Below are 20360 nucleotides of genomic sequence, written 5' to 3'. Positions count from 1 at the left end.
CAATATATATGCACCTAATGAAGAGGATCAAAAGTTTATGCAAGATATTTTTTTGAAGATTGTAGATACGCAAGGGAATATATTGATAGAAGGGGATTTTAACCTTAATTTGGATCCAATGTCGGATAGAACTGGATAAAAGATAAGTAAAAATAATAAAGAGGCCAAATTTATGGATAAATCAATGCAGGAAATGAAACTTATGGATATATGGAGGAGGCAGCACCCAAGGGAGAAGGAATACTCATATTATTCGAGTAGGCATAAAACATACTCAAGGATTGATGTTTTTGTTGTCGGCCCATATTCAAGGGAGAGTTAGAAAAACTGAATATAAAGCTAGAGTGATCACTCACTCCTGTTCTTAGCAATAGAACTGGAGGACATCCCACCAAGAACATATAGATGGAGGTTAAACTCCATGCTACTTAAAAGGCAGGAATTTAGAGAGTTTATTGAATGCCAAATTAAAACATACTTTGAAATAAATATGGAATCAGTGAAAGACAAATTTATATTATGGGATGCAATGAAAGCCTTCGTTAGAGGGCAGATAATGTTATGTAACTAAGATGAAAAAGGACTACAATCGGGAAATAGGACAGTTGGAAAGGTAAATAGTAAGTATAGAAAAGGAACTAGCAACTGTCCATCTTGTCGTAACAAAAAAAGAATTGGTGGACAAAAAAAAAACAACTAAACATTACAAACGTATAAGGTGGAGAAGAACATAATGAAAATAAAGGAAAAGTATTATGACCTAGGAGAAAAAAACACACAAAATAGTAGCCTGGCAACTTAAAACAGAACAAGCTAAAAGAACTGTATTAGCATCAAGGAAAAAGGACAAACAAATTACATATAATCCATTGGAGATTAATGAGAATGTTATGGAATTTTATGAACAATTAAACCAAACTGAGAACAAGGGAAAAGATAATAAAATAGAAGAATTTTTAGCTAAAATTGAACTCCTGAAATTGCAAGAAGAGGAACAAAACAAACTAATAAAACCATTTGAAATAGAGGAAGTACAGGATATATTAAAAAAGCTGCCGAACAATAAAACACCTGTAGAGGTTGGATTCCAAATAGAAATCTATAAAACCCTATAAAGCCTTTGACAGGGTAGAATGGAATATTTAATCAAAGTATTTATTCAAACTATCAGAAAAATATATTATATTAATTGGATTAAAGCATTATATAATGGATCATTGGCGAAGGTAACAGTAAATGGATACATATCAAACCAATTTAAAATAAGTAGATCATCTAGGCAGGAATGTCCATTATCTCCCTCACTGTTTGCCTTAGCAATAGAACCATTGGCATAACTGATAAGAACAGAAAATAAAATAAAAGGGATAAAAATAAAGGAGGAGTATAAAATCAGTTTATTTGCAGATGACATCATAGTATACCTAACAGAACCAGAAATATCAATAAAAGAACTACATAAGAAATTGAAGGAATATGGAGAAATATCAATGCAAATAAAAGTGAAACGATACCAATGAGTAATGTGGATTATACAGAATTTAAAAAAGAATCTCCATTTAAATGGCAAACACAAGCAATCCGATACCTAGGTATTAAGTTAGATAATAATTTAAGCCACTTGTACAAATTAAATTTCAGCCACTAATAAAGAAATTGCAGGAAGACTTAGAACATTGGAAAGAATTACCACTAACGTTAATAGGGAGGGTAAATTGCATTAAAATTAATGTCTTTCCAAGGATGCAATACTTATAATACAATACAATAATCCAATTGTTACCAATTCTCTTAACAGAGAAATTCTTTAATGAACTAAAGAGGAAATTTTTATGGAAAGGGGGGAAACCGAGGATAGCGTTAGATAAATTAACAGAAAGGTACAACCAAGGTGGTTTGCAGTTACCAAACTTTAAAAATTATTATAGAGCAGCACAATTAAGGTATTTATCAGATTTTTATCAGACAAGGGAAAATCCAGACTGGATTCAGTATAAGGGAATTAGGGGTTATGGAGAGAAGGTGGGGACGGGGTACTGAACTTTAAGGTTAGCCATGATCTCATTGAATGGCGGAGCAGGCTCGAAGGGCTGAATGACCTACTCCTGCTCCTATCTTCTATGTTTCTATGAGCTAGATAAAATAGGGGAGAAGGTACCAGAACATATACTTTATAAGTGGGATGAAAAGCTGGTACGATATAAAAGCTCACCAGTATTGTATCATTTACTCAATATATAGAAGAAGATTCATTTAGAAAGGAAAAAAAATTACCAAATACCAAAATTATTATTGACACAAAATCAGCTAATCCCTTTTACAATAGATAACCTTTCCTTTAGAGAATGAGAGAGAAAAGGAATTAAAAGAATAGAAAATTGTTTTTTTGGAAATAATTTATTAACATTTGAACATGCAAATATGGAATAACTCATGGTACAATGTTTACATACCATCAACTGAAAGCCTACTTAAAGCACAAATTGGGAAGCAGACTGAGATTACCAGAAGGAAGCAGCTTTGAATATGTGATAACAGAAACAATGATAAAAAGATTTATAATGAACATGTACATCAAGCTGCAAGAGAAGGAAAATGATGAAATAAGCTATAAACCCAAACAAAAGTGGGAAAAGGATTTAAACATAAAGATAAAATGTGAAATATGGGAAAAGTTATGTTCTGGAACTAAGAAGAATATAATAAACACAAGGTTACGCATGATACAGTATAATTCCCCAAAAGTTAAAAAAATGGGATCCAACATTATCAGACAGATGTTTTCACTGTAAGAAGGAAACAGGAACAACATTACATGCAATTTGGGTGTGTGAGAAAGTGAAAAAGTTTTGGGAAAATCTAAATCAGGTATTTAATAAAATCACAAAAAAACAACATATCAAAAAATCCAGAGATCTTTCTTCTATGTAATATAAGAAGTAAAGAATTAGGCCTCATACTGGATGAAGCACAAAAAAGATTTATTATGATAGCCTTAGCAGTAGCAAAAAAATGTATAATGTCAACCTGGAAATCGGAAGAGAGCCTGAGAATACAGCAATGGTACATGGAAATGAATAAGTGTATTCCATTGGAAAAAATAACATATAATTTAAAAAATAAAGACACATAATTTGAACAAATTTGGGAACCGTACATGGAACACAACAGAGAGGGCCTACCGTGGACCTCCACCCCCTAAAATGATAAGAAGACAAAATGACTTGATCCAGTGTGTAAAAGTAGATGACACATTTTATTGTTTATTTTCATTGTGTGATGACATGGTTTAATGGTTTTATTGTATTGTATATGTTGAACATTTATTGGTTTTGGAGGGGGATGGGAAGGAGGGAGGGAAGGTAGGGGGAAAAAAAGGGGAGAAAATGTCACTGTGTATATATTCAAGAGGGAAATGTTTGTATGTATTTTGATTAATGTGGTTCACAGTGTCAAAAATAAAAAATAATTAAACAAAGAAAAGTTCATGCAAATACAAAAATGTACTCTGAATGGTACGTGAGTTGAGACAGTGTAAAGAAATATTTGCACCGTACTTTTCCCAAACAGAAATCGCCTTAAACTTAATTCCAGGTTCCTGATTGAGTGCAAGTGCAAGTTCATACAAAAGAACAGATTCTATCATAGTTGTATAACAAACTCATGCAACCTAATTCATTTAAAAAAAAGCTCTAATTTTAACGACTGCAGGCTAACTATTTGGTCATTCCCACAATTGTAAAAATCTGAACAAACTACGGATGCTGGAAACCAAAACAGAGGACAGTACCGTTGATGTAGCAGTTAGTGCCAGCGACCCGGGTTTGAATCCAGCACTGTTTGTAAGGAGTTTGTATGTTTTCCTCGTGTCAGTGTGGATTTCCTCCCAATGCCCCGGTTTCCTCCCACCTTCAAAAATGTATCGGGGTTGTAGGTGTAATTGGGTGGTATGGGCTCGTGGTTCTATCTTTATTGGTGTTTACATTTCTTTCTTTCTTCTTTGGCTTGGCTTCGCGGACGAAGATTTATGGAGGGGGTAAACATTAGAAACAATTAAACAGCACAGTCAGATATTGTGCTATATTTACAGTGGTTCTCAACCTTTTTCTGTCCACTCACATACCACTTTAAGGATTCCCTATGCCGTCAGTGCTCTGTGATTAGTAAGGGATTGCTTAAGGTGGGATATGAGTGGGAAGGAAAGGTTGAGAATCACTGTTCTAGATCCAATTGTTACTCAACTATTTTGCTTGAGAAAAATTGTCATTGGCTCATTTCCTTTTCGAGTTATGAAACCGTGCTGTAACGAGCCCAGAGGACCCCAAAACCCAGCAGCAATAGATATTCACCAAAGACAAATGGTAACAAACAAAAGTTGCTTTTAATTATCTTTCAACATGAAAACCTAATCACACTTTAACTTGTGTAATGGAGGATTTAGACCATGCTTTTACTTATATAGGTTTAAGTATCAGAAACCAACTTTGAGAATAATGTATGAAGCAGACATATCTAATTTCCACCATGAGGCCCAGAGATGCAGTTGTCTTTTGTTGGTCGCAGACTGTCAGGAGACCTTGAAGATAAGTTAACCATTTATTCAGGGTGATGGGCTATGAGTAAACAATTTTTGGGTAATATAAGCCATGCTCCCACTGCTGAAGTTTCAGACTCTCTGAGGGGTGGAAACGTCTCTCAGCAAGAAGAAGTACTTCTAGAGTCCAACCAACGTCCCAGTCGGGGGAGGTGGAGAAACTGCTACCAGCGCCCCGACAACCTACTACAAGTGTGCGGTTGTTGCCTCGCTTCGGCAGTCAGGACCAGTCCAGGCGTTGATAAGTATAATTGGGAAGGGCTTGCATATTGTAGTTTGAAATCAGCTTTAGATTTAGTAATAAAGATTTGTATAAACTGAAGTGCTCTCGGTGTGTCTCTGTTTTCTTTCGGTAGCTTAAACACTGTGACCAATCTAAAACGTACAAAGTGAGAGGTACAAGTTTACCAGAACAATTGGGGCTGCGAGCAGGGTTGGTCTCGAGATGTTTCGCCAAAAGAAAGAGGTGAGCCCTGAGCAGTTCTTGATTCCGGAATGGACTTCCAAAGACGATGGGTTTGGCATGTTAGCCAATACCCTGTCTTTGTTGGGACCACCCATTAGTTGGGATGGGAGGTTAGATCCATCAAGTGCGCCTCTGAGAGATCGGGTTGCTACTCTACTTCGAGAAAGTAAATTTCCTGATAAAAAGGGGATGCTGACGGACGGTTTTTGGCTGCTGGCCACAGCCTTACGCCGCGCCGTTTAGCGTGAAGCAGAATTAGTTCAGCGAGAAGTAGAATGCCAGGACAAGAGAGAGCAACTAGAGGAAGAGATAGAAGCCATGCGACAACGCTGTTCCATAATGAGTGAGATTGTTCGCACCAGTCAGGACCGAGCCAAAGAATGGGAGGATAAGCATGTCCAAAGGATCTGCTGTAATATTAAACTCCGGCAGCAGCTCTGTGCAGATAAGGAAAAGCAAAGGATAGAAACCGATCCACATCGTATTCGTGCCATGATAAGGAATGGCGACGATCCTGATGTAATTGATGATTGGGATGGGAATATCTGGTATGATGTAAGGGTAGAGATTGAAGGGATAGATGCCCCGGCCTCCAAAGTGGACCCAGGGGAAAATACCCGAACCCCTACTTATGTTCTATGGCCCACCCCCTCTTCGGGAAGGCCTAGGCCTCATCCCGTCCACTGGGCCAAAGACCCTGTGGGCCAAAGTGGGAGCAGAGGTCAAGATCAGTCAATGATACGTGACTTCTCTATAAAAGAGCTGGCTGCCATTGGAGATCGATATAGACAAAAGGTGGGAGAAACTCTGGCAGCCTGGCTCCTGCGTGTTTGGGAGCAAGAAGGGGGTAATGTATATTTAACCCCTGAGGAATTGTTGGGATTATGAACATTAACTACTGATATCAGGGTCAGTCGTAGAAGGAGAGGGGTGGATTACTTACTTGCCACTCTTGGGGATACCCTGTTACAAGAAGGGTTTTCCTGTACTCTGTGAAGGGGTTTGTGCTGTGTACTCTTGCAAGGTGCTACATAATCTGAGATTACAGTAGTAAGGTTCCACCCCAGGTTCAACGTGGCTCAGAACCGGAATGGGTGGCGGAGTACTCACACATCAACTGCATGCAGCTGGCTATTTTGGTGTCCACGAAGCTGTTAATATCTCTAGTCAGATATTTGACATTTTGGTCAACCACGGTGCATTCGGTTTACCCTGCCTCCAAATGAAGAAGGTGGCTCCGGCACACACGATCAGCTCCCGCTGACAGATTTGGGCCATTACATTCCACAAACGAGGAGAAGTGTAGCCACAACATAGACAATGGTGCTAACACCAGTTCTACAAAAACAGGAATTAATGACTCATATTCTTCCACTTTACTTGGTTATTTTGGAATAAGCACCAGAATTATTCCTTCTCAATTGCATTCAGCTTACATTTGTTATCTGTTTACAGTTCTTTATTTGCTTACATGTTTACGCTGTGTACAGTTTTTTTTGCACTACCAATTTGTGGTAATTCTGCCGTGCCTGCAGGAAAAGGAATCTCAGGGTTGTATGCGATACCATGTGTGTACCCTGACAATAAATTTGAGATCTGAATAGTCAGGTGGATATAATCTCCCATGTTCAACCTGGAATCCAGATCTTTATCCTTTAATCTAAAGATTGCGATCTGAACTTTTTCAGAAACCTCTCCTTTTTGTTCCATCGACAATGGACAGTAGGAGCAAGTGTAGGCCATTCAGCCCTTCGAGCCAGCCCTGCCATTCACTGTGATCATAGCTGATCATCCACAATCAGTTCCCCGTTCCTGCCTTCTCCCCTTTTCCCACTATCTTTAAGAGCTCGATCTAGAAAGCATCCAGAGAATTGGCCTCCACAGCCTTCTGAGGCAGAGCATTCCACAGATCCACAACTCTCTGGGTGAAAAAGTCTTTCCTTGACTCTGTCCTAAATGGCCAACCCCTTATTCTTAAATTGTGGCCTCTGGTTCTGGACTCCCCCAACATTGGGTATGTGTTTCCTGCCTCTAGCGCGTCCAATCCCTTAATAACCTTATATGTTTCAATCAGATCTCCTCTCATCCTTATAAATGCCAGTGTGTACAAACCCAGTTGCTCCAATCTTTCAACATACGTCAGTCCTGCCATCCCAGGAATTAACCTCATGAACCTACACTGCTCTCCCTCAATAGCAAGGATGTCCTTCTTCAAACTTGGAGACCAAGCTGCACCCAATGTCCAGGTGTGGTCTCACCAGGGCCCAGTACAACTGCAGAAGGACCTCTCTGCTCCTATACTCAACTCCCCTTGTTTTGAATGCCAATGTGCCATTAGCTTTCTTCACTGCCTGCTGTACCTGCATGCTTACTTTCAATGTACTTCCTCTTTTCCTAACGTGACACCATTCCAGAAGTAATCTGCCTTCCTGTCATTGCCACCTAAGTGAATAACCTCACATTTATCCACATTAAACTGCATCTGCCCACTCACCCAACCTGTCCAAGTCACCCTGCATTCTCATAACATCCTCCTTACATTTCACACGGCTGCCCAGCAACCTCACATTTATCCACATTAAACTGCGTCTGCCATGCATCTGACCACTCACCCAACCTGTCCAAGTCACCCTGCATTCTCATAACATCCTCCTTACATTTCACACGGCCGCCCAGCTTTGTGTCATCTGCAAATTTGCTGAAGTTACTTTTCATTCCTCCCCACCATAGCTTTTCATTTCAACTTGAAACACTGCCATTTCTACCCTTTCCCAGTATTGATGTCAGCCAAAGACATGAACATTTCCAGCATGTTAGATTTCCATCCTCCAGACTGCCCGCTATCTCCTGGGGACCTTCCTCTCCAAACTCTAAGGGTGGGTCCTGTTGGAATCTGTACCGCGCCGAAGGAAGACTTTAATGTCACGGTGGTGGAGATGCCTTTAACAATCTTTGGGTAGTTCTTGGCCCCCGATAAATGCCCAGAAGACCCCTTGAGAGCCTGTGGCAGAAACTAGGGTCCTTGGTCCAGGTCCACAGGCCAGCCCAAGCATAGCGCCCCAAAGAACTTGCCGATACGTGTTCATGAGGAGGGGCATACACAGACCAGCATTACAATGACCCTATGAGGGCCCCTATGAGGGGCGCACATTAGAGACAATGATTCCAACTTCAACCTCGACATCAGTGGTAAGGAGGAAACCTTCTCCATCGACCACATGAAACTGGCATATCTGGACAGTAATGAGCTGGTCTGCACTCCGCATAAAGCTGTGGGAGATGGGTGGGCTGCAGGAGGTTGGCTGGCTAGCACCAGACTGGGAGATGGGAGGGCTGCACGAGGTTGGCTGGCTAGCACCAGGCTACAGGAGATGGGCGGGGTGCAGGAGGTTGCCTGGCTAGCACCAGGCTGTGAGTGGTGGGCGGGCTGCAGGAGGTTGGTTGGCTAGCACCAGGCTGTGGGAGATGGGTGGGCTGCAGGAGGTTGGCTGCCTAGTACCAGGCTGTGGGAGATGGGTGGGTTGTAGGAGGTTGGCTGGCTAGCACCAGGCTGGGAGATGGGTGGGCTGCAGGAGGATGACAGACTTGCGCCAGGCTGCAGGAGATGGGCTCATGGGAAGTTATTGGGGCCTGGTTCCCTGAGGGTGTTGATGGCAAGAAGGGTACCTGAGGTTCCTTAGGCGCTGAGAGCTTTCTGTTCAAGTTGGAGGTTTGAATCTGGATTGTAAAAACACGATATTGGTGAAACTCAGCAGGTCCAACACTGCATATTAGCAAAGATAAAGTTATATAACCAATGTTTCAGGCTATACAAGGACACTGTTGGACCAGCTGAGTTTCTCCAGCATCATGTTTTTACTTCAGCCAGGGTGTCTGCAGACTTGGGGTTCTACTTCCACCCATAGATTGGATAGAGATGGCCGAGGTTGTGGGAAATCTGTAGGCGAATCCACAGACACTTGGTATCTCTGTGGGGACTCTCTTTGGCTTCTCTTATTGTTGGGACGCTGAGCTAAACTAATGGCACCTCTTTGTGACAATATGGGAATCATGAGCCTTAATCCGCTAACGCTCAGGATCACAGTTGAAGGGGACGAGAGAACTGTGCGCTAATGTTCAGGATCACAGTCGAAGGGGACGAGAGAGCTGTGTGCACTTGTAAAACTCTAACTCAAACTGGCACCTTCACCAAAGAATGGGAGTTGATTCAAGATTAAATCTAAAGAAAATACAAACTTTAATCTTTTCTTTGTGGGTCATAATTGGACCAGCATGTCGTATACGGTTATTCTGTGTGAATCTGGATGCCAATCAGTACAGGGGGCCGTCAACACTCAGGCAAAAACAGCAGGTGGAACTTAAGCTCCTTTATCCTCATTGAACTGTGAAATGTGACTAAAGAGACGAAGTGTTGGCATCCGAGGACGAAATGCTTCTCCAAAATTGTAGCGATTCTGTCCAGGGAAGCAGCGAAGACTGCTTCATTACATTGAGACCAGATTTATGGATCGTAGAGGAATTAATGGTTATGGGTGGGGGGGTGGGGGGGGGGGGGCGGGGCGGTGTGCAAAAGGCAGGTAGGAGAGTTAAGTCCATGGCTAGATCAGCCATGATCTTATTGAATGACAGACCAGGAGAGGTGGGTCAGACGACCGACCCTTGCACCTGTTTCTTGTGAGAGGATAGTATGTCTTTATTTTTCAGGTCAGTGGAGATGAGCCCATCATCAGATCAGCCACGATCTCATTGAGTGACGGAGCAGGCTTGACGAGCTGACTCCTGCTCCTATTTCTCGTGCTCTAAATTTTTAATTTAGACTTACAGCATGGTAACAGGCCATTTTGGCCCATGAGCCCGTGCCACCCAATTTACACCCAATTATCCTAAACCCCCGGTGGGAGGAAAGCGGAGCCCCCCCCCCTAGGGAAAACCCACGCAGACACAGGGAGAACTTACAAACTCGTTACAGACAGCACCCTTATATGGTGAGTATACAGTATGTCCCAATATGTTGCTGAATATATCCTAGTTCAATTTCTAATTTAGGTCATAAACCCTTTTTCCATTCTCCTTCTCACACTTGGAATCATTTTATCCCTTTCTTGGTGAATGCCCTTCTCCTTGAGCGGCTTGAGAATGTGAAGCACTCCTTATTGAAAACACATTCCCAGGTCATGTGTTTACCATAGGATGCAGGGGCATGGGCTGTATCACTCCTTCACCTTTTTCAGCCGTTAAATGGGTGGGGACCTTCTCAATTCAGGAAAGTGAGGTGGGGGCAACAGATTTGAATGACATTTGCTTTAATTTTCTCTCCACACAGGAATCGTTTGAAACACGCAGCTGTGAAGGGGAGAGAGAAGATGAACAACGTATCAGACCTCCTACTGCAGCAAGAAAATAACATCTGATGCTGAATTAGGGATAAACAACTGCGTTGCTGTTGATCGACTGGGACAGTTGGTAAATAATGGTTAATCCATAAGAATATAAAGCAGAGTAGACCATTTAATTCATTGACTGTATTGCCCACCCTTCCAACCAAGGAGGGGTCCTCCAGTTTTGGTGACCTGCTCTCCTCGTTGGACATCCCCTTCCCTGTACCATAACACCCCTCTCTCACACCGTCTCGTCTCTTGTGAACTTGTTTGAGGTTGGCTAACCTCAGAATGGAGAACTCTCTGCTAAAGAAAGAGAAACTAACATGGTGCATCACTTTCTCAAGCAACTGCGCCTGGAAATAATTAGAAAGTCCTTGAAATACCAAATTAATGACTGGAGCATTGGAAATTTCTAACATGAAAAAGCTGAGAACCCTCCAGGAAGGACCCTAAAGGACTGTGACCACGGTGTTGGACCAACGCGGGGCCTCAGCAGCTGAAGACTGGCTTATGGGAACCACGTATCAGAGCCGGGGCTCAATAGGGTACTGAGGGCAAGGACTCCTAAAGAGCCTAGGGTGCCGAAGGCTTTGTGATTGGTAATAATCACCAGTGCAACCACAGATTATGGCAAGACCTAAAAAAATGTTATCCCATTGCTCGCTTCCCCCTGCAAAGAGAATTTGTAGCAATAGTAAACACACAGTCTATTATTAAAAAAAACATTTTCTCAAGAATTCAGGACCTGGAAAATAATGCTTAAAGGCACATATTAGGGGTCCAAAGCCAACATGGTTTCCTTCAGGGAAAATCTTGCTTGATAAACCTTTGAAGAGGTGAAAAGTAGGTGAGATAAAGTCGATGCTATGTATTTGGATTTTCAGAAGGACTTTGACAAGGCACCATCATGAGGCTATTTAACAAGTCCTTGATATAACAGGAAACACACCACCGTGGGTAGAGTATTGGCTAATGGGTAGGAAGCAGAGAGTGGGAATACAGGGATCATGGCTGCCAGTTGCGAGCAGTGTTCCACTTCTTTTTATGTCGTGTTGTAGTGTGCGCACAGCAAGGCGAGAAAAGCAGGACACAAGGTGAGTACAGACGATACCAACTTTATTGATGGTTGGCCTTGCCTTATATAGGCCCCTGGGCCGGTTTGCCAGCCGTGGATAGGCTGGCGTTGCCACCAGCACTTGCTGTTTCCCATCATGCGGCGGCCAGCCTGTGAAGAAAGCTGATTTAGTCTGCATTGCCACGTTCAGATGCCATCTTGCGTGTCTGGAAGCCTACTGTGAGGCGGGCCGCCACATGATACCCCCTCACACTGGAAATCCAGGTGCTGTCCTTGGTTTTGGGCAGCCTGCTTCTGTGGCGTGGGGCTGGTGGGTTGATTGGCTGGCTGGTGTCCAAATGTGCTGGTCTGAGGCAGTCAATGGTAAATGTTTCCTCTTTGCCACCAATGTCCAGCACACATGTAGCCCCGTTATTCCTAACCCCTTGTATGGCCGCTGTAGTGGTCCCTGATGTGCCCCTCACCGCACGACAATGTATGTGTAGTTTCTCAGGTCCCTGAGCATGAATGTCTTGGGATGGCCGTGCTTTTAGTGCTGTGTCGGGGTCAACGTGCCCAGTTGTTCTCTCAGTCTATCAACAGTGGTCCTGATAGCTAGGAGTGCCTGGTTGTGCACTGTGTTGAACACCGGTCGTCTCCATGCTGCCGGGACGATGAGGCAAGGCTTGCCGGTCAAGATGTTCCAAAGGAGGGTCTGGTCATCAGGGACGATGCAGATGTCCTCCAGCTTGAGTCCTGTCACTGCCGTCCAGTACGTGGTGTGACAGAACATAAATAGGTGTTTGGGAGATAAATTGGGAAAGGTGTAGTGGCAGCACAACCAGACGGGTTGAGTTCAGTGAGCAAGAAACTGATTTATTACAGGCTGCCTGACTGGTCTTATACTCCCAGCCCAGACCTGGCTGAGAACCACGCTGGGGGCTCCCGACATCACCGGGATATCATGGGGGTCGCCAAGCGCGGGCTTCTGAGCCTGGTGCCAAGGTCGGGAGGAAACCCCCAATGGCACCATTTTGGCCAGCTGCCCCACCGCGTGCGTGACAAGCGGGGCTGGTTCGCCTGCCTAATGGTGGACCACCACAAAGGTTTGTTAGACCAGGTCACACACAAACACTTTTAAACAGAATTTTTGCAGGAGGGTTTGCAAGAGACTCAGACTCATGATGGACTGTCATTTGCAAAAGGCAACAAACAACAGGCAATGACAGCTTTGCCTGGAAGCAGAACTTACTGTCTTATCAGGGCAAATGTGGATATTGCTTGATTGTTCATGGAATTAGACAATATAGGGGCCAAAGATTTGTTAGATACAGCACAGGCCCTTCCGGCCCAGGAGCCCGCGCAACCCAAATCCACCCATATTTGATCATTAACCTACCAACCCCCTACATTTGTGGAGAGTTGGAGGAAGCCCGAGCACCTGGAGAAAACCCACGCAGGTCACAGGGAGAATGTACCAATTCCTGACAGAGTGCTCCGGATTTGACCCGGGGTTGCAGAGCCGAGCGAACCTGCCCCACCCTATTACTAACTGCGATTTTCAATCTTAAGTGGTATGGAATGGCCTGTTGATAAGATTAGAGGCCAACCAAAATGTCCATATTAGCAACTTCAGTGATCATCTTACAGTAGAGAGTGCTTTTGACATTCATCCTAAATGTTGACTCTGGGTGGATACAGTCTATTTTCTGGCTGATTAAAAGGGATAATCACCTGATGTGGGCAATCAGTAATCATCCAACATTATTGAGTTACCCCGAACGTGCAATCTGAATGTAGTTCAGTGGAATATCAGGTTCAATTAGCCCTAATTAACTATGCTCAGAATCTTTTTGTGTTTTTTTTTGGAAAAAAGAGTAACCAGCCCACATTGAACATGACAGAAGAAGAAAAAAGTAATTTAATTCTTTTCCATTTATTCTATTGAAGATCCAAGTTTGAGTTTTGGCATTTGTAAATCAATTTTAAAATACATCATTTAAAAAACACTTCCTCCATTCATTGTGTAATAACAGTTATTAATATCCAGCCTTTCGCTAGCTATTATGATCAGGTCATGTTCAAACATACAAAAATATCTTGTACTCTTTGCATGTAGTAAAGTGATACAAAAGATTGTCTGGCTTCAAATCTCGATATAGACAGAACTAGAGCTGCAGAGGACAATCCACATGCTCCAAGAGGGCTTCAGACCACGGGGTTTTGAATATTATTTTCACCAGGCTTGAACATGGTGTCATTATCCTATAGTGCAAATAAACTGATACACTCATTGACGTCATTACTAACAACAAAGCTGAAACTGGTTGCTCTGGTCCATCAGCAAGACATATGACCAGCAGTTGGTTCTACATTGCCCTAGCTGTTTATTGTTAACTTGGACGTGACAAAGGCTTCCTCAGGAATGAGCTATAAACATAATTTACAACCTGCATCTTAGTGCTACTTTGGATCCAATGAAACAGGCAAAAAAAAACCTTCAAGGAAGGAGGGGCAGGGACACTGAGAGGGGAGAAATTAAGAATTTTAGATGCATGGAACACAGGTGTCGAAGTGGATCCTTGTGGGAATGATGCATCGTGGCGCCGAAATAGTTCAGGAACGAGATGGATGAGGCAAAACAAACGAGGTCAGTCAACAAAACATTTGGTTTAAAACAAAAATCAGACTGAAGGGAATTTTAAAAATTAAGGAAATAAAGGTCAAGTAAAATCAAATGCAGAGAGGGATATTGAAATTGAATGGGGGGGGGGCAGGAGAGAGAAAAAAAAAAATCGATGAATTACTTGGAGGAAGTGGCAAAAGGGAGGGAAGATTCCATTTTGCAGAACCCCTTTCATTATTTTGATTTTTTAAAAAGGAAGAAAGTTACTCACTGAAACACAGGAGCAGGACATTGAAATTAAAGCAGCAAAAACTGGTTGCAATTTCACCAATGAATGAATCTCACCTCATGTGCCAAGTGACATCCTTGTTCCAAACATTTAATATTTAAACATGCCTATCAGAAGCTTATTGGTGTAACATCCAGCTAAGGACAATCAGAAATCAAATCTGTTTTTCCAGACCAAATAAAGAAAATCAAAGTGTCACACAGCTAACCAGTCGCTCATTACAATATGGAGGGTTTCAAACACCCTGTTTAGAATTACTGCAATAGATTTTCTATTTCATCTTCACTGTACAAAACATCTTCATTTCTTTGGTTCATCCTTATTGATTAATGGAAAACAAACTGCAGTTAGACCATAACAGAAAGGACACAAATTCAAATCATGGCAGAACTTTAGGACATGGGACTATCAAGTTCATCAGTATTTCTTTTCTTATCAGAAGAGGGGGAGAGAGAGGATACTCTGCGATAGGCATTGCTGGGCATCTCCATTCTTCCTTGCATTAAAAACTCTCAATGTTACTGAAACATGGCTGAATGTTAAAATGAATTTGCAATATGGGTCTCTGAAAATATATACAAGTTACTTTTACAATTAGTATTCAAGCATTGGAAAAGTTTACTACACTTATACAAAAGTGATTTATCAATGGAATGTACAGAGTTACTGATTTAGATTCACTCAAATTAATATTAAACCATTTTTCAAAAATAAGATGCATTCATTTTGAGTGCCTTCTAAAGGCCAGTTCGTTTTTCCAAATCCATCAACCTGGCAAACTATGATATAATAGCAAGCAGGCATCAGGGGAATACAATTATACATGTGAAGCTGTTGTAAGCCATCTTTCCAGATCCAACATTTTCCTTACCTATTTTCATTAGCTAATTTTCACAGATGCTACCAACCAACTTTTAATTGAGCCAAGGGTCATGAGGAGCAAAGTCAATGGATAAAATTCCAAAGTCCCTCAATATCGACACAGCACAACACTTCCAGGAAAGGATAATCAAGGTCGGGACCACTCTCCCTTTCCACTACCAACACTGCTGAAGAAAGCCAGAGATGCTTTAGTTCACATCACATTGCTCTAGTGGTCTTCCTCATTTGATGAATTACTAATTTAGTCGATGCATTTACATACCGGCACATTACCCAGGGAGATGAAGATGGGAGGTCCTGGAGCCTCTACATCAACTTCCAACTAATCTCACATGATGTTTGACTGGGTTTTGGAAGGTCACAATTAAAGCAGATTCACCCAAGCCAGCCAGATGTCAAAATCCAATTGAACAGTTTCAAGGATGCAGACCTTCTGATTTAAAGGAACAAACTTAAAACTTCTCTGCATGACAGAATATTAGAGCGAAGTTACACATGAATCTTTCAGATTATTTTTTCATATGCCTTCAGGCTTTTGATGTCCATTGCAATAGAATGATCAAGAGGTGCTCAAATGGGGGAAAAAAAAGTCACAAAAAAATGTTTCCATTAACTGTGCAAAGTTGCAGAACTGCTGTTTAATCCTGATGTAGGTCAGAGCTACTTCTATATTCTTCATTTATAAAGACTTAGACTAAAAAGGTGACCAGTATTTTCAGCTATCAGAATCAATTTATAAAGTTGGCATGTTGCTAGTCCAGTGAATCACATACAGCATTACTATAAACATCTGCACCTCTCCAGAGCTAGTTTTGAACGAAGAACACCAAATGTAGCACATCAAGCAGGAATGGCTGTGATTACCTCATTAGAATTCAACATAAAAAAAATTCCCGATGTAACTCATTTAAATTGATCAATGCAATAGACTGAAATTATAGCCACTGAAGTTCTGGTGGCCATTTCAGCATTGCACACAAAGCACTGGACGAAGGCAATTCCCTGGAAGATTCCCATGTTTTGGGTGGCATTCTCACATTACAGCATGGCATTTTGAGGCACAAACTAATGAAAATACTTCACGCTTCAATCCAGTTAGCAAGGTTTTGATCAAATTTAACTCTTGGGCAACTTTGTACATGCAACAGGCCAACTTAGTACATTTCCATTAAGCAGGATTCATAGTACTTCATTTCCAAATAAAACTAGGTTGGGTGAACTCGCCACAAGACACCAGCTATTCTCAACAGCAGCCACCCCACCCCCCCCAAACCAAAAACCAGGAGCCACAGCACATTTAAGTCAAAGCCTTGTTTACTTAATTATTTTCTTGGTTTTTTTTTGTGTACCCAGTAGGAGAGAACCAAAACTTGACTGCTTCACAGGGAAGGGGGCGGGGGGGTCTAAGCTGAGAGCAGAGTCCTTGGGGGGGGGGGGGGCATAACCAAAATAAATGGTGAAGAATGTGTGGCCTATTGTAAGGGAGACACAAAACCTCTGCTGGGCCAGAGCAATGGCTCCACACACTGATGTAGCTGGTTTTCTGGCACTGCACACTATTCCCTGCAGGTTGAGCAGATTGAAGTCACAAATCACATTAAAGCCCTAACTCAAGATTATTCTTGGATCTGCGATTTTAAATTGCAATGGAACAAACCCATTGCAACCTTCTGTTATAAATCATACCCTTTACCCTGAAAATTCATCTCTATATTTAAAACAGCCACAACCAAACGTTACTTAAAAGTTCAAACTAAAAACTGCAATCAAAATTGTCATTGAAAATCCAACCGTTAATCTGTTTTGAAAATGTAAGAGACATTGTACCTAGAATGAAACTAGGTCAGATACAAAATGAGCTGAGACACTGTTGGCAAAAAGGTACATGGGGATTGATGAACTGCATTGATGGTAGATGGTCTTTTGTGCTCTGGCAGACACTTCATCCATCAATGACAGTTTAAAGATCTACAGCAAGAACAGATTAGACAAAACAAAATGCTGTAAACTCAGCAGGCCAGGCAGAATCTGTGGAAAGGGAAATGCATCCATGACTGTATGGCTAGGCATAATTCAAATGCCGATGACACCGCGGTTGCCGGCAGAATCACAGACGGCAATGAGGAAGCAGACAGGAGTGGGATAGATCAGCTGGTTGAGTGGTGTCACAATAACCTTGCACTCAACGGGAGCAAAACTAAGGAACTGATTGTGGACTTCAGGAGGGTGAAATCACGAGAACACAAACCAGTCCTCATCCAGCGGTCAGTGGTGGAAAGGGTAAATATCTCAGAATATCCATTCTGGGGCCTCCATGTTGATGTAATCATGAAGAAGGCTTGCCAGCAGCTATACTTGGTCAGGAATTTGAGGAGATTTGGTATGTCACCAAGGACTCTTGCAAATTTCTACAGGTGTTCATGGAGAGTACTCCAACTGGTTACATCACAGTCTGGTATGGAGGTGCCAATGCACAGGACAGGAAAAGACTACAGAGAGTTGGGAACTCTGCTGACACCATCATGGGCAGGAGTCTTTACTCCATTGACAATATCTACTAGTGAGGGTGTCTTGAGAAAGCAGCCTCTATCCTCAAAGACTCTCACCACCCAGGCCGTGCGCTCTCACACTGCTACCATCAGGAAGGAGGTACAGGAGCCTGAAGACAAACACCGAATGGGACAAAAATAGCTTCTTCCCCTCTGCCATCAGATTTTTGAATGGACAATGAACCACAGACACTCCCTCATTAATTTGTTTAGCAAAATGTAATTTATAGCAATTTTGTGCCTGTATTACTGAGTGTTTGACCAGTGAGGTCTTTTGTGTCCAGGAAGTTGGATTACTGAAGCAAAACAACAAATTTCATAACACATGTTCATGACAAATTCTCATTCTGATTCAGGTTGGTGACCTCTTAAGTCTCAAAAGATCTCAAACGTGAAACGTTAATTCTGTTTCTCCCTCCACAAATGCTGCCTGACCTGCTGAGTATTTAGAGCACGTCCTGGTTTTTTATTTCACATTTCCAGCATCTGATTTTTATTTACTCAGGACTTGTGAGATAACTATTGCAGATCAGACTTCAGCTCCAACATTTGAACATTGCAAATAAATCAGCAATTAATTAATTACCCAATTAAAAAAAAAGTTGCAGATGATAAAAGTCTGTTTTTATTACTGAAAGTTTTGGAAACACTCAGCAGGTGTTTGCAATGTGCACAGAGGGAAGAGAAGGTTCAATTCCTCATTAACAAACTGGAAATGTTAACCAATTCTCTTCCCACAGGTATGGCCTGACTGGCTGAGTATTTTTAGCACTTTCTACCCATTTCCCTGCACACATTGTACCAATCACACCTACATTTCTAAGAATGGGTACAGCAAGTTCCTCCTTGCTGTAAAATTTTACTGACGTGCTAAGTTTCAGAGGGAGTAAGCAATAAAACTAATTCATCATAGCGGGCATCAACTAATAAAGAAGGAACAAATCTTTTAAAACCAGTCAGTACACAGCAACATTAATGTGATCGTCGTCTTGGTTGGGCTCAGCTACTGTAACAGAACATGACCAACTTCCTGGACACAAAAGACCTCAGTGGTCAAACACTCAACCTGGAATGGGTCTATCACAGTCAGAGGTATTTAAAATCAAATGACTATTTCCTGCACTAGAAATTATATGTATTTATAAAATACCCACATTTAAATCAAAATGTAATAGAAATATTACTGATTCCAGTCTTCAGCTATTAAACAAAGTCTTGCCCTTACTGACTTGAAGAGCTGCATCTCCTTGCCTCATATATAATTATTCTACCCATAGTGAAAAGTGTAGAAATTATCTTAGATACTGCAAGATCTTGGCACACAAGGGCATTGCGAAACCCTAGAAATAGCATCATGAGTAGAAACAGGAGCGTTAACAGAAGTGAGAGTTTTCTGACTGACAAATTGGGTTCTTAGGAACTGTACAATTTCACTCAGTGAAAAATCCTTTGCAATGAGATCTTAGTAAAATTGTTCTCTAAACTTAGATATCCCGTCAATGGACAACGCTGTGAGACAAGGATAATGAGTATCAGCTGAATATTCAACTCTGGTTAATTAGCAAATCCCACCTTCACATGTTACTCCCATCACCCTCAATAACAGGTTGAAGGAAAATTAGTCCTCCTATTAATCACTGAGAAAGGATTTCAGGAAAAATTACATTAAAATTAATCTGTGCTGTTGCAGGCCATAAATGTGATACAAATCACCCATTATTATACTATAAATGAGATTTTATTCTTCATTTGATATCCAATTATTAATTCTGTTGATAAAAGTGGCATTGAAAACTATTCACATTAGGGATCAGTTGTTAAAAAAATCTAATTCCAAACAAAGCCTGGTTCTAGGTTTGTGGTTTAGCACCATTGACAGGGTCAGGCTTGGGGACTGCTTTTCCATGTCAAACCTCAGGTGAAAATCGGCATCACAAAGAAGGACAGAGTAGATGAAAATAAAACTGCTTCCTTTTCAACAGGAAGCGGCCTGATCACCTTGCTACTTTTGGAGTGAAGTTCATTTGTTTTTTTGTTTTTTAAAAAAAAACACATGCACTTAAAAGACAGAACAGTTTCAAAAGAGAGAAAAAAAGCATCAGGCAACCAGAGCAGAATTGAGCTAAAAAAACAATACCAATTTTATGAACAAAAAATATGTTGCACCTTTTCACCACTGAATTTAACAAGTGTAAAATTGACACATATATAGATCTAACATGGAAGGAAACCAGGTTGTCTTGACTGTTCCAGTGAGCTTGTGTTATTTCATGCACACTCAGATCCCCTCCCTGGAGTGCAGTTTTTGCAGTGTTCAAAGCAGAGGGCATAACAGGAAATGCCTACAAAGTGACCATTAGGAAAAAACTAATTCAACGTCACCACAGTCTGTGTTGGTGCAGATTCCGACTGAGGACGGACCGGACATCTGATGTGAACCTGAAATGTGCAGGAAAGAAACATTAATTGAAAGCGCAATCAGTTTTAATCACTTACCCCCTCCAAACTCGCTTCGTTCC

At 41.7% G+C, this 20360-nt stretch overlaps 1 protein-coding gene across 1 annotated transcript in view; it reads right to left on the bottom strand.

The window, feature by feature from the left end:
- Nucleotides 1–13415: 13415 nt before the first annotated feature.
- LOC138754610 (CTD nuclear envelope phosphatase 1-like) overlaps nt 13416–20360 on the bottom strand; it is a 47754-nt gene continuing 40809 nt past the window's right edge. The window contains exon 8 of the mRNA XM_069919111.1: nt 13416–20280. Coding sequence (XP_069775212.1) covers nt 20220–20280 — 61 coding nt within the window. The 3' untranslated portion in view covers nt 13416–20219. The remainder of the gene's footprint in view (nt 20281–20360) is intronic.

This window comes from Narcine bancroftii, chromosome 2 (assembly GCF_036971445.1).
Source record: "Narcine bancroftii isolate sNarBan1 chromosome 2, sNarBan1.hap1, whole genome shotgun sequence".
NCBI lineage: Eukaryota > Metazoa > Chordata > Chondrichthyes > Torpediniformes > Narcinidae > Narcine > Narcine bancroftii.
The sequence above is the reverse complement of the archived record's forward strand: the minus strand, read 5'-3'. Positions and strand labels throughout refer to the sequence as shown.